This window comes from Papilio machaon, chromosome 27 (genome assembly GCF_912999745.1).
Source record: "Papilio machaon chromosome 27, ilPapMach1.1, whole genome shotgun sequence".
NCBI classification, from domain to species: domain Eukaryota; kingdom Metazoa; phylum Arthropoda; class Insecta; order Lepidoptera; family Papilionidae; genus Papilio; species Papilio machaon.
In genome coordinates, this window is record NC_060012.1 from 3409612 (window position 1) to 3421556 (window position 11945).

At 33.4% G+C, this 11945-nt stretch overlaps 1 protein-coding gene across 1 annotated transcript; it reads left to right on the forward strand.

The window, feature by feature from the left end:
* Positions 1–6159: 6159 nt before the first annotated feature.
* On the forward strand, positions 6160–11399 carry LOC106709431 (RNA polymerase II degradation factor 1-like; the record flags this gene model as incomplete). The annotated part of the gene is made up of 6 exons (XM_014501232.2): positions 6160–6300; positions 6954–7166; positions 7903–9155; positions 9842–9941; positions 10986–11065; positions 11231–11399. Coding segments are annotated over 6 exons (1857 nt in total), but the record flags the coding sequence as incomplete, so codon positions are not given.
* Between the last annotated feature and the right edge of the window lie 546 nt (positions 11400–11945).

The following is an 11945-nucleotide window of genomic DNA, read 5'->3' on the forward strand; positions in this document are numbered from 1 at the left end:
TTCCCTTCCCTCCTTTTCTTAATAGGAAAGGATGGGAAGGGGAAGTGGATTTGGCGGAAGATGGGATGCATAGGAAGGAGAAATATCCTCTTTCTGTGCGTCCCCTTCTCCGTTAATTAAAGGTAGTCAACTCATCTGCATTTGCGGATGTCTATGGGCAACGGTCGCCTCGCTATTGCGGCGAATCCAGGTAGCCGTTTGCTCGTTTGCGACGTTATGATATAAAAAAATATATATTATTGTCTCTATTTTGAAAAGATGACAATGTATGACAATTACAGAACAATGAATTTCAAGTCAATATCAGGAAATGTATAAGCGTAGTTTCAGCATATACGAACCATTAGATTTGGTCTAAAGCAACGCACAAATAATTGTATATTCAGTACTCTATCGAATGGAACCTTCTCTATTGTTTATGACCAAATCTCTGCCAAGTGTTACAATGTATTTGTTTGGATAAAGGCCAGAATGAGATCTGCTACAAGATGTTTACTGCTATTTGACTATTTGATGTGTATGGAGATTATTTAGTCTGTGGCGCTTTTATGATATAAAAAAAAATAAAGGACCCATTAAGCTGTGAGTTTTCAATGCGGAAACAGTTGTATAAAAATAATATTAGTTCTGTTTTTCAAAGGAAACCACGTTTATTAATAATTTTGTAACTTTTATTTAGACTTCATATTAACAATTTTTTTGTTTGTGTTTCATTTCACCGATTTTAAATTCATAGATGAAACACTGAATTTGTAAGTGTTCGAATTAAAGTAAAAATCTAAATTAAGGACTTAGTAATCTTACTGTAATATTCAACTGTCGTGCCTTAACATTTATTTAAAAAAATAATGCTATTGTTGTCTCAATTTTTTCAAAGATAATGAAAGAGACGATAATAAATACACATGTTTTGACAAGAGAAACCCACACTAAAACAATTTTTTTTTTTCATTCAAAACTTTCTATAAACAGAGTCAGTTAAGTGCCCTATTCTATCTCACAATGCTAACAGTTTTGTGGTACACTTCACTAAGAATTAATCTTTCATATTTGAAATTTGGTAAAGTAATTTCAATTTATTTTTACAGTGGTAGATCCCGCAACAACAATATTTGTTGGGTGCACGAATGGGCCGGGTCGACCGGTGCAATACCACACAGTTTTCTTAAAGGAAAGGGAAGGGGATTTAAGGGAGGAGGGACGCATAGGAAGAGGATATATCCTCTTTCTGTGCATCCCCTCCTATGTATGTTAAAGGTAAGCACCGCATCTGCAATTGCGGATGATTATGGGCAGCGGTCGCTTACCTATTTAGGCAGATTCAGGTGACCGCTTATTCGTTTGCCTCATGATATAAAAAAAAGATGTCCTATCATAAAAATTCTATTCTGTAATGATAAAAAAAAATATTTTATTCTAATCCTATCGCAATCTGTTAGAAAATTATGAAATCAATAATATATCCCATAATAATAATCTTTGCATTAAAATATTTAAACTATATTTTACAGATTATGACTGTAGCTCTCCTGAAGTACCGCTATGTAACTTTTAAATTCCCATTTAAGTCGAATTCACAGTGCATATTGTCTGGCAATTTGTAAAGCACGTATGAAACTTTACTCTTTGGTTTTTTATCTGTTCCCACATTCGTATCACGTTTGTACGGAGGGATTTCCTGGAGGCTCTCAATGCCAGTGTACATTCAAAAATATTCGGCTGAATGTGTGGAATAAGAAATACGTCACAGGACAGGAAAGAGGAAAATCGTGTCGGCTAGTGAAAAAAAAATCATTAATTCTTTACAGGCCTGGTGTTTCGGAGACGAAAAGCTTTGAGTGGTTGCGATACTTTTGAATTTGGTTTAATGGAGTTATTTTTGTTACGTAAATATACGAGTATATGTACTTACGTTTTTTATGCGTTACACACATATGTGATTTTTTAATATTATAAGGTGGCAATGGAGCAAGCGGCCACTTCAATTCGCTGTAATATTGCAGATGCATTGCATTCCTTTAATCGACGGAGTAAGAGACGCACATTCAGGATATTTCGCTTTATTCCATCATCAAATCCACTTCCCGATCCGATCCTTTCTTTATAGAAAAGGGGTAGGAAAGGAAATAGTACTAAAATTAGGCCTCCGACACCACACTCATCAGACGAAACGCAAAATTACTTCCAATTCACGCCTGTCTTCTGTGTGGTCGTGGTATTGCACAGGTCGGCCCATTCGTACAACAGATGTTGTTTCTGGCATCTACCACTGTTATAATTATGATAAACATAAGAAAATGTTGGCACTGTCTTGTTTTAAACGCGTGTATAAAAAATTCAAATGTCTCAAACTCTGAAAATATCGATATTAAAAAAATCTTTTTTTCACATATTTTTCACATTGGAAACCCAGTCATTTAACAAACAATACACTGGACAAGAACTAGGTTAGATTGTTTAAATTTTTAAAGTGTCACATCTTATCAGTTTTAAATTTTAGAAAATGTTACGATTTCCACGATTTTTTTTTTATTCTGTGTCAACTGGCAGTTGAAAAATAGGTTGGAGTCGGATGCGAAATTAAAAAAAAATTTATATTTAGCGGTAACATCGTTCCAGCCAGTTCAAATCTGGAACGTGAAACTTTTAAGTGTTGCCAGTGTCGAAGTGTAGCTCGGAGCTAGATCATCCGCAAGAGGTTATAATGAGGGCCATCGTGGCAAAAAAAACCCTCACAGAAATGGGGGTAACAACTTCAAGTAGCAAACCGACCAATTAAAAACGTATGGAAAATGTATGACGTTGGTACGAGTGGATAATTATTTTTTAAATTGTTAATGGTTAAGCTGTTGTGATGTTTACTAAAATGCTGTTATGATGTTTGTGGTATGAGAAAGTAAGACACAATTTAGTCATGTTTTTAGAAACTGCTTCATGATTTCAATATTCTATGTATAAGGACCAAAGTAACAAATTGATGATTTTTTACTTTTTTGTGTTAAAAGCTACCTCTTTATTTAGTTAACAACAGGAACTAAACAAAATACACATTTGCAGGTATCTTAATATTTGCTAAAGTAAAAAGGCCTTTGCTGCCTATTTTCATATTTGGTTGAAACTTTGAGAGGTTCTCTTGAAAAGTTATCAATTTGTTTTCAAAGTTACCCTCATTCGTAGGAGCCATCGAATTATTTACTGTGTGTGTTTGACCGTTGTCAAAAATTTACAATTAAAAAATATATTGTACTTAAAGTTACATATGAAAAGCTTAAATAATTATGTTAATTTTATTTTTTCAAACATAGCGATGACATTTTTTTATTGTTTTATTGACAGTGAAAAATAACTTGAAAACGTTAGGCCGGAATCATAATATTCTAACACTTTTTTATCAAACTAAAATACAAAATTAAACTTTTTCTTAATCTATTTTCTACTAGCTTTTACCCGCGACTCCGTCCGCGTTGAATAAAAAAAATGCACACAAGATAAAAAAGTTCCTATGTCCGTCTCCTAGTTCTAAGCTACCTCCATATCAATCTTCAGCTAAATTAGTTCGACCGATCTTGAGTTATAAATAGTGTAAGTAACACGTCTTTCTTTTATATAATAGACTTTCATTCTTCATATATTACTTATGAGTACTTCAAAACAAACAGATTTTATATTTCCTTTACTTATAACTTCGTTGACTTTAAAAATCAATTTGTCTCGAACGAAGTTTTTTTTTTAAATAAAGCTGTACAAACAGCAAATGGCGAACCATTTCTTAGACAGCGACGTTTTCGTTATAAAAGTTGTGAGCTTCAAAGTTTAAGTGATTGTTGTATTACTTTAAAAGAAAGCTGGGAAATTGAATTCGATCTTTATTTACACTTCGTTTCTATAACGAAAATAAACTATCAAAAGTTACAATTACATTGAAGAGGTTAGGAAAATAAAAGGTTACCGTGGTATAGACATGGGCACATAAAGAAGAATGTAATGTGATTAAATGTGGATGGCTACAAAGGTAGAGGAAGACAGAAGATTGTATGGATGGATTATGTGAACTAATATATAAGAGTAGTATATACTGTGCCAAGGTAAAATAAAAAAAACTTGAGAGGTGTCAAGGGACACCCGGATGGAACGAAGTTCCTTTCAATTAATTAGTGAAGGAACCAATGTTTATTCTATGAATTAAAAACTTAAGTCTTCACAAGAAGTACATTTTATTTCTATGAATTTTCGTTATATATTGTCACGTCGTTGCCATGGTGAAGTAGCGCTCATTCGTCGTTAACATACTTACTATAGCAAAAAGGATATCTAAAATTTTTATATGGGTGTCGTTTAGAGTCAGGTCAAACATTAAATTATAAGATTCTCATGATTTTGATACAGGAAAATTACTGAATTATTGATTTTATTTCAAACAAATACAGTCTGATATCAATTATGTCGTTGGAATCTTGTCAGACAAGACTATCAATATTGTTACCACGTCCCTTGCGTTTGTGGTCAGTCTAATATATTTGATATTGCCGAGTTACGTTGTATATATGGTGTAACTTTTTGTTGACTTCCTTATTACAGTATTGTCCTGTAAGTACAGTATGTTATTGAAATGTTTTGTTTATATTGAATGGATGAAGAATAACTGAACAGCATATATGTAGACGTATAGATATTAAAGTGAAAGAGTTGTACCAGGATCACGTGAAAAGGAAATTCGTAATTTTTGCCTATCCTCTTTTTTTCAATGAAAATATCTACAAAAAAGAATATAAAAGTATTTTATTGTTATTTTCAATCAAGTCAAGTTTATTATTAAATAAAAACTAACTGAATGAACCTCTTTGGCACTCAGGAATGGTACACGACATCACTTAACTATGAAATTTACAAGTAAAATATATCGATATACATTAAAATATGCATAACCAATTCAGTCGGGTGAAAGAACATAGAGACGAATTGAGAAACTCTTTTTGGTAGTCAGTCAAAAAAGGGTCGTATCCCAGACACAGCCGAGTGCGTAAGCTAGCTATGTAAATTCGTAAGGTCGGCATATGTTCGTTGCCTGAATTATAATTGTATAAAGCATTGTCTATAAAAACCAGCGCTCGTCGACATCAAGAAGCGAAAGTCAACGAAAATGAAGGTGATATGTTGTGTTGTGTTTGTGCTAATTTGTGGTGTTTGGGTTTTATAATCTATGGTTTTAATATTTTTAATGTTTGATAGGGTTGCCATATTTTAATCGGATTTACGGGTTTTATTATTAATACAATTTCAGTTATATTAATTTGTAATATAGTGTTTACGATAATTATAATTATTAGTAAATAAAACTAATTACAATAATGATTTTTTAAAATAATTATAACTTAATAACCTACAAACTAAAACAAAAAAAAAATATAACTTTTTCCTCAAATAACTTTTTCTGCGTAATTTTACTTTTAATTTTATTAATAACTTTATTTACAAAGTAATAATTGCATGAAGAATATATTTTGTAAGATATATTAGAATATTAGCATTTCGTTAAATATTTTCTAAAATAACAGTCAATTTAAAGTGTAAATCTGAAATGATTTTCCAATTTCTTCGATAGATTTCGAGCAATATTTTTAAAATAATATTTCGAAGCGTGATTTTTCAATTGACCTACTTTCGTTCCGTTTACAGCCAGCTGTATTAAGTTTATAAATTATTTATTGATTTTTATAAACAAATACAGACAGACAGACAGTGAAGGTTAAATGTATAAATGTAAATGTAGAAATATTTTTTTTTCTTTTTTAAATATATTTATTGATAGTATTCTTTGAAATGATTTATAAAATAAAAATTCACACATAAAATATCGACCTGAAAACTGGCATAACATTTTAGTATTTTTAAAAAGTACTAACAAATTATATCTTTATTTCCTGTCTAAATGTTCTTAACTCTACTTTCGTTTCTATCTTTAGTACTTGTCTTTTTTTCCCAATGCTCGTTACTACCTTTTAGTCATTTATATCTATTCATAACTCTATGTTCGCTACAATCTTTAGTACCACTCTGCCTATTGTTAAGCCTATGCTCGTTACTATCTTTTATTCATTTCTAGTTGTTCATAACTCTATGTTCGTAACTATTTTTAGTATCTTTTTATATAATTCTTAACTCTATGGTCGTTACGTTCAGGAACTGCTGATTTTACTGTTGGTGAGTGGAGCACTGAGCGAGGCGCCGGCTCCCTACGCGCCTAGCGGCTGGCGGCCCAGCGGTCCCGCCTTCGAATTGCCGTCTAGAGCGCCATCACAGGTTTGTTGGATGTTCTAAAATGTCACTTGAGACTTTGGCCGTATTGAATTTAAAAAAAAAACCGAGTAAGAGGCCTACGCGTTATTCGAGAGTGTAATCTATCTGTGTTAAAACATCGAAGTCCATTCAGCCGTTGAATAACGTATTAACAAAGATATATACCAGGGATGGTGAACCAATGGCACGCGACACAATATTTTAAGCACGTCAATAGTCAAAAGATTCACAATGCACTAGGAAAAAAGTGTAAAATAGGAAAAACGCGAATGTGAATGATCCCTACACTACGGAATGTTCCTAATAATGTCAATGTCAACATTATTTAATGGCACGTATATGACCTCATTAAACGTTTCTAAAAAAAAGGTTCGTCATACCTGATATAAACTACCCATTCAAGCTTTCGCTAATAATGATATAATAAAATATTTAAACCATGATTGCGACTCGTAGCCATATTTCATAATGATGTGAGCTTTTTAAAAACATTAATTAAAATGAATAAATTGATTCGGACATCAAACATATGAGAAACGAATTCAGTTGTTACATATATTATATTACAACTGTTTACAGTTTATTATGTTGTTCTCGTTTGCCACCTATTACTATAAAAAAACATAATATATTTATTTTAAAATTCTTTGTCGTAGATTCCGCAAAGAGCTGAATATCTTCCGCCAGTTGACCCCCGTACCAACAGACCCTTAGGTTTCGATCCTGTCGCCGATGTATCAGTCCAAGGCTTGCCGACACAGGAACAGCTGCCGATATTCCAAGTTTCGCCAATCAATGGACAGCAATATGTCGGTCCGAACTTCAACAGTGATATCAAGGGATTGGAATCAAACTTCCAAGAATCTCAGGTATAGATAACATTTTTTTTTCATCTATTTTTTTATATACAAGGATTAAATTCGTATATCTAAAATGCAAAACCGGTCAGTTTTCTACGTGAACTTAGTTTACATTTCAATTAGGTACTTCGAAAGAATATTGGATAAACTTACAATTCATAAACTATAATAATTAAATCTGCTTAGTTTATATTTATTTGTTAAACATATTTGTTATATAGTTCTCATATGTTTCGCATCTAGTAACTTATTTTTATTACCCCTTTTATTAGTAAAATCTGTATTTGTTTTGTTCTGACCTAAAACAACTGTCTAAGAAATGACGATACAAAATATATACTTCAAATAACACACGGTGCAAGTAACAAGCCTTGGTATTACGCATATGAATGTCAACACGTAAGTTGCCCTACAAAGTAATTGAAGTAACTAGAGAACACAGGTGTGGAATATCTAAGCGTTCCCAAATTGACTTGATTAAAATTCAATCCTTGGTGTTGTTGAATACATAATTAGTGCTACAGACGTGGTTCTAACAGTATGCAGGTTTCGTCACCAATTAACAAAAGATACGGTGTTATATTACACTAGGTTACGGCTTTGACTTAAAGGAAATAACAAAAAAACACAGTTAATGGTACATATAACAGAAAGAATCGTATTCTATCAACTTACTTAGCTAAGTATTTATTTATAGTTAGTTATTTATGAACCAGAAGTTCATGACTAATCTATTCAGTTTCAGCTTCAGCAAGAAAAGGCTCGTCAGTTATCGAGACAGCAACAATTCCCTGCAAACCCCAATGCGGCAAGCGGTCTGCCAAACTCACAATCACCGCGTCAATTCGCTCAAACTACATCAGCCCCTTCAACTACTGCAAGACCCAAACAAGCCGAACCTACAACTGAACCCAGCTTAAACAAAGATGAGAAACTAGACAAGGAGGATTTACCAAAGAAAGCTAAAATATCAGTCGAAGTATCTAAGCAGAATCTACAAGAATACCCACCGGAATTCTTTTTAAGCTCGCTAGCACAGCTGCAGTTACAGCCACAGTTCGTACCGTTGCAACAGTTTGGACAGATTAGGGAACAAGTATTCTATCAACCACCACAGCAAGGCGCTCCTGCGAAACAAACCGCTGGTTACGATGGCCCAACTCACTTCGCAGCGTTCCCATCAGTTTTAGCGCAAAACCAAATCGCTCCTCAGCAGCAAACTCTTATCCCAGCTCAACAAGTAATCATACAAAAACCAGCTTTATTAGTCCAACAAGCTCAACAACCAGCTAATCCAATAATTGTACAAGCGGAAGAACCGTTACCCCAATACCAACCGGTTGCTCAATATCAGCCAATTGCTCAACCACAGCTCAACCAAGAACCACTACCTCAATACCAACCAGTCAATCAATACCAACCGATTGGTCAACCTCAGTTTAACCAGGAACCACTGCCACAATACCAACCAGTTCCTAACCAGTATCAACCAGCTTTACAAGCACAGGAACCATTACCACAATACCAACCTGTAAACCAATATCAACCTATCACTCCTCAGCAGTACCCTCAGGCTACACCTGTGGTATACCAGCCTCAAGCGAACCTTCCGCCACAAAACCCCGAAGCAGAAGCAGTTGAAACTAACAACGAACAACCACAATACATTTATCAACAATCTTACCAACCTCAAGAATTGTATCAGCCCCAACAGGCTTACCAACCTCAAATCCAAACTCAATACACAGCGCAACAAGGTTTTATTCCACAAAGTCAGGCGAATTATCCTCAAGATCTGAATCAGTATTACCAGAATCAATTTCCTCAGCAATTTCCTAATCAGTTCGGAGCAGAGCCTATAGTTCAAGGACAAGATTCTTTACAGAGTGGTCTAGATGTTAGTAAAGAAGATAATGGAATTGATCAGGAAGAGCAAGAAGAAGAGGAAATAGATGATGGTACTAAAGCTACCGCTGTAGCAACAGCATTCGGGACAAGGTCAGTAATCAGTATGCTAAGAGAATGTTAATTCTACTCCGCCTATTGAATATTTATTAGTTGTATCAAAATAAACATTGCCTCGTTTTGTCATATCGAACGTGACTTTAAAATCAATTCTGGCCCATTTAATATGGCAATTTGTAGCTACACTACGATTTATCCTAGTAGCTTAACGGTTGGAGTACTTACGTTTGAAGTTCTGGATTCAATTTTAGTTAAAGCTTACCCGAAATTCAGGTGACCAAAAGAATTTGTTAACTTGTACCCAAGTGTATTTCTAACACCATTAGATAAAAATTTAACCGCTTGAAAACCTTGGAAAATTTAACCCTTACGCAACGGGTACTTTTTTATACAGTCCACTGTATGTTAATAATAAAAGCCAGTCATCCATGTTGGTTTTAAAATGAGGCCTCCCGGGTCACTTAATAAGGCTGAACTGACTATGTATGCTGTACACGGTAAAAAGATTTCTAATTTATATGATAATATTAGGATAATTATACGAGTAAGTAATGACTCGTGTTAATATTTTACACATCATATTGACTTTTCATTTAAACTTTTTTATTCGATTTAAATCTAGTAATTGAAATTACATCCATTTCTTGTTAGCCAATTGTTTATTTTATTGAAAATTCCTCATGAATTAATCATCGTTTTATATGTTTTTTTTTTTTCAGAACTCAACCTCGTGTCTTTTCTCAATACGGTGTTCCCGCATCTAGTCCGAGAGACCAAGCCAACCGTGGATACCAAACTACAACGGAGTCTGATACCGAGGTTAGTTAAATTACATCCCACCGAATCCACTTTTCCTTCCCATCCTTTCCTTATTAGACTTCAATTAGCAATAACAATTGGTAAAAAAGTGGGAGAAAGAAGACTAGAATTTTATTCTGCAAGACATTCAACAGACGAGACGGCATACTTCGCAAATGAGAAGATAGGCGTTTTCTGTGTGGTAGTGGTATTGCACCGGTCGAGTGGACAATTCGTGCAACATCTAATGCGGCTACCGCCTCTATCGCTGTTAACATTGGAATATGAAGTAATGAAATCTTACGTCGTACTCAAAAGCATTTACCAGTTAAAAAATCTGAACTATTGTCGTAGATGTTTTAAAGATATATACGAGTTATATTTTTTTCTATATAAAATCGAAATGAAATAAAACGTTCCATTCAATAAATATTTAATTGAACGCAATAAGCTCTAAAGTGGCACTTCGGACACGAATCAATATGTTCAAGTTAATAACTTCAGAAGTGAGAACTTTATTTTTCAATAGCACTTTAATAATTTTCATCTGTAAGTTTTTTGCACGTGAAAAATCACGAGAAGCGAATAGCTGGCAGGCAAATGCGTTATAACATCTCTTTTAAAAAGCGTGAAAATGCCCTTGCTATGGTTTTCAGGTCATCTTTTGACCCACTATAATGATTAAAAACAACGCGTAATATCAACATCCATTCTATAATACAACGTATACTCGTATTTTGTGTATATACTATTATTCCATATATTTTTTTATTTGTTACTCCAAATACTCTTTCTCTTTCACTCACTTCTAATAAGATAATAAAGGTAATGTATTTGAAAGGGAACCATCCTATAGTACAAATCCTATCTTTTCATTAAGGTAGGCAACTATTCTACAAACATAATAACTTTTGGCAGAAGACTATGAGTCGCGGTTACTTCGCAGTATAACCGATACCAAAAAATAGGTTAAGCAAATTAATAAGTATTAGTTCAAAGGTGTACTAAGCTCTCTTCATGTAAACGTAAAATAAAATAAAAAATAAATTTTCGTTCTCTCTTTAGGAGACCACTGAAGAAGCACCTGCCATTGCTCAGGCCACTGCTGTCGCTACGCCCTCTAGAAATAGGAGCGCTAAACTAAGGTAACAATGTCGTCAATCTCGATATTATAGCCAATGGCTGATACTTATTTGAAATATCAATAAGACAATAGTTTCAATTTTGGTAATTTTACAGAAAAGTTACTAAGAATGAAATAATGTTACTATTATTCAATACAGTTACTATATTATTGGTTTTTATTTCAGGAGCCGCCGCCCTCGTCCGCTCTTCACTGTGGATAGATCAGGCCATCTTGTACTCGCAAAAGAACAATAGTCCATCTCTACTCATGACAATGCATGTTTAATTATTTATTACTGTACCCTTAACTCTTATGCTCTATAATAAATCTTCGCCGATAAAAGTACGCAAAACCACAACTATATAATAATTTTTAAAATGTTTATTTTATTGTAAATATTTTAAAATTTATTCTTCTGTTGAAAGAACGTTCTTTTACGGATTATTTTATTCAGTCATTTTCTTAGATGATATTTCTCTTTGTGCATGGTTCTTAATGTTAGTTACCACTGTCTCTACGTCTGTGTAAAAATGTATTAACATCTTTTTTTGGCAGTGGAAACCCACAGTTTTCTAGCTAGTCACTTACAAAATTAAAAGTGAGCTCGATTCCTCTTTTAATTTATTTCTTATCTATACATATCTATACATATTTGAATAGAGAATTATTTTTGTATTTAAAATCTTTTACTTGACAAAATTCAGTCTATGTTTCAATTATATCCAGTTATTTATTCCCAAAAAATGGTCTAACCATAATAAATGTTTTTCAATGAAATTTTTGTTGTTTCAATTTAGTCAATTAACTTACTTAATATCATAAATGCGAACGTTTAGATGGATGTTTGTTAGAAGGTATCTCCATAACGGCTCAACAGTTCTCGATGATATTTGGCATAG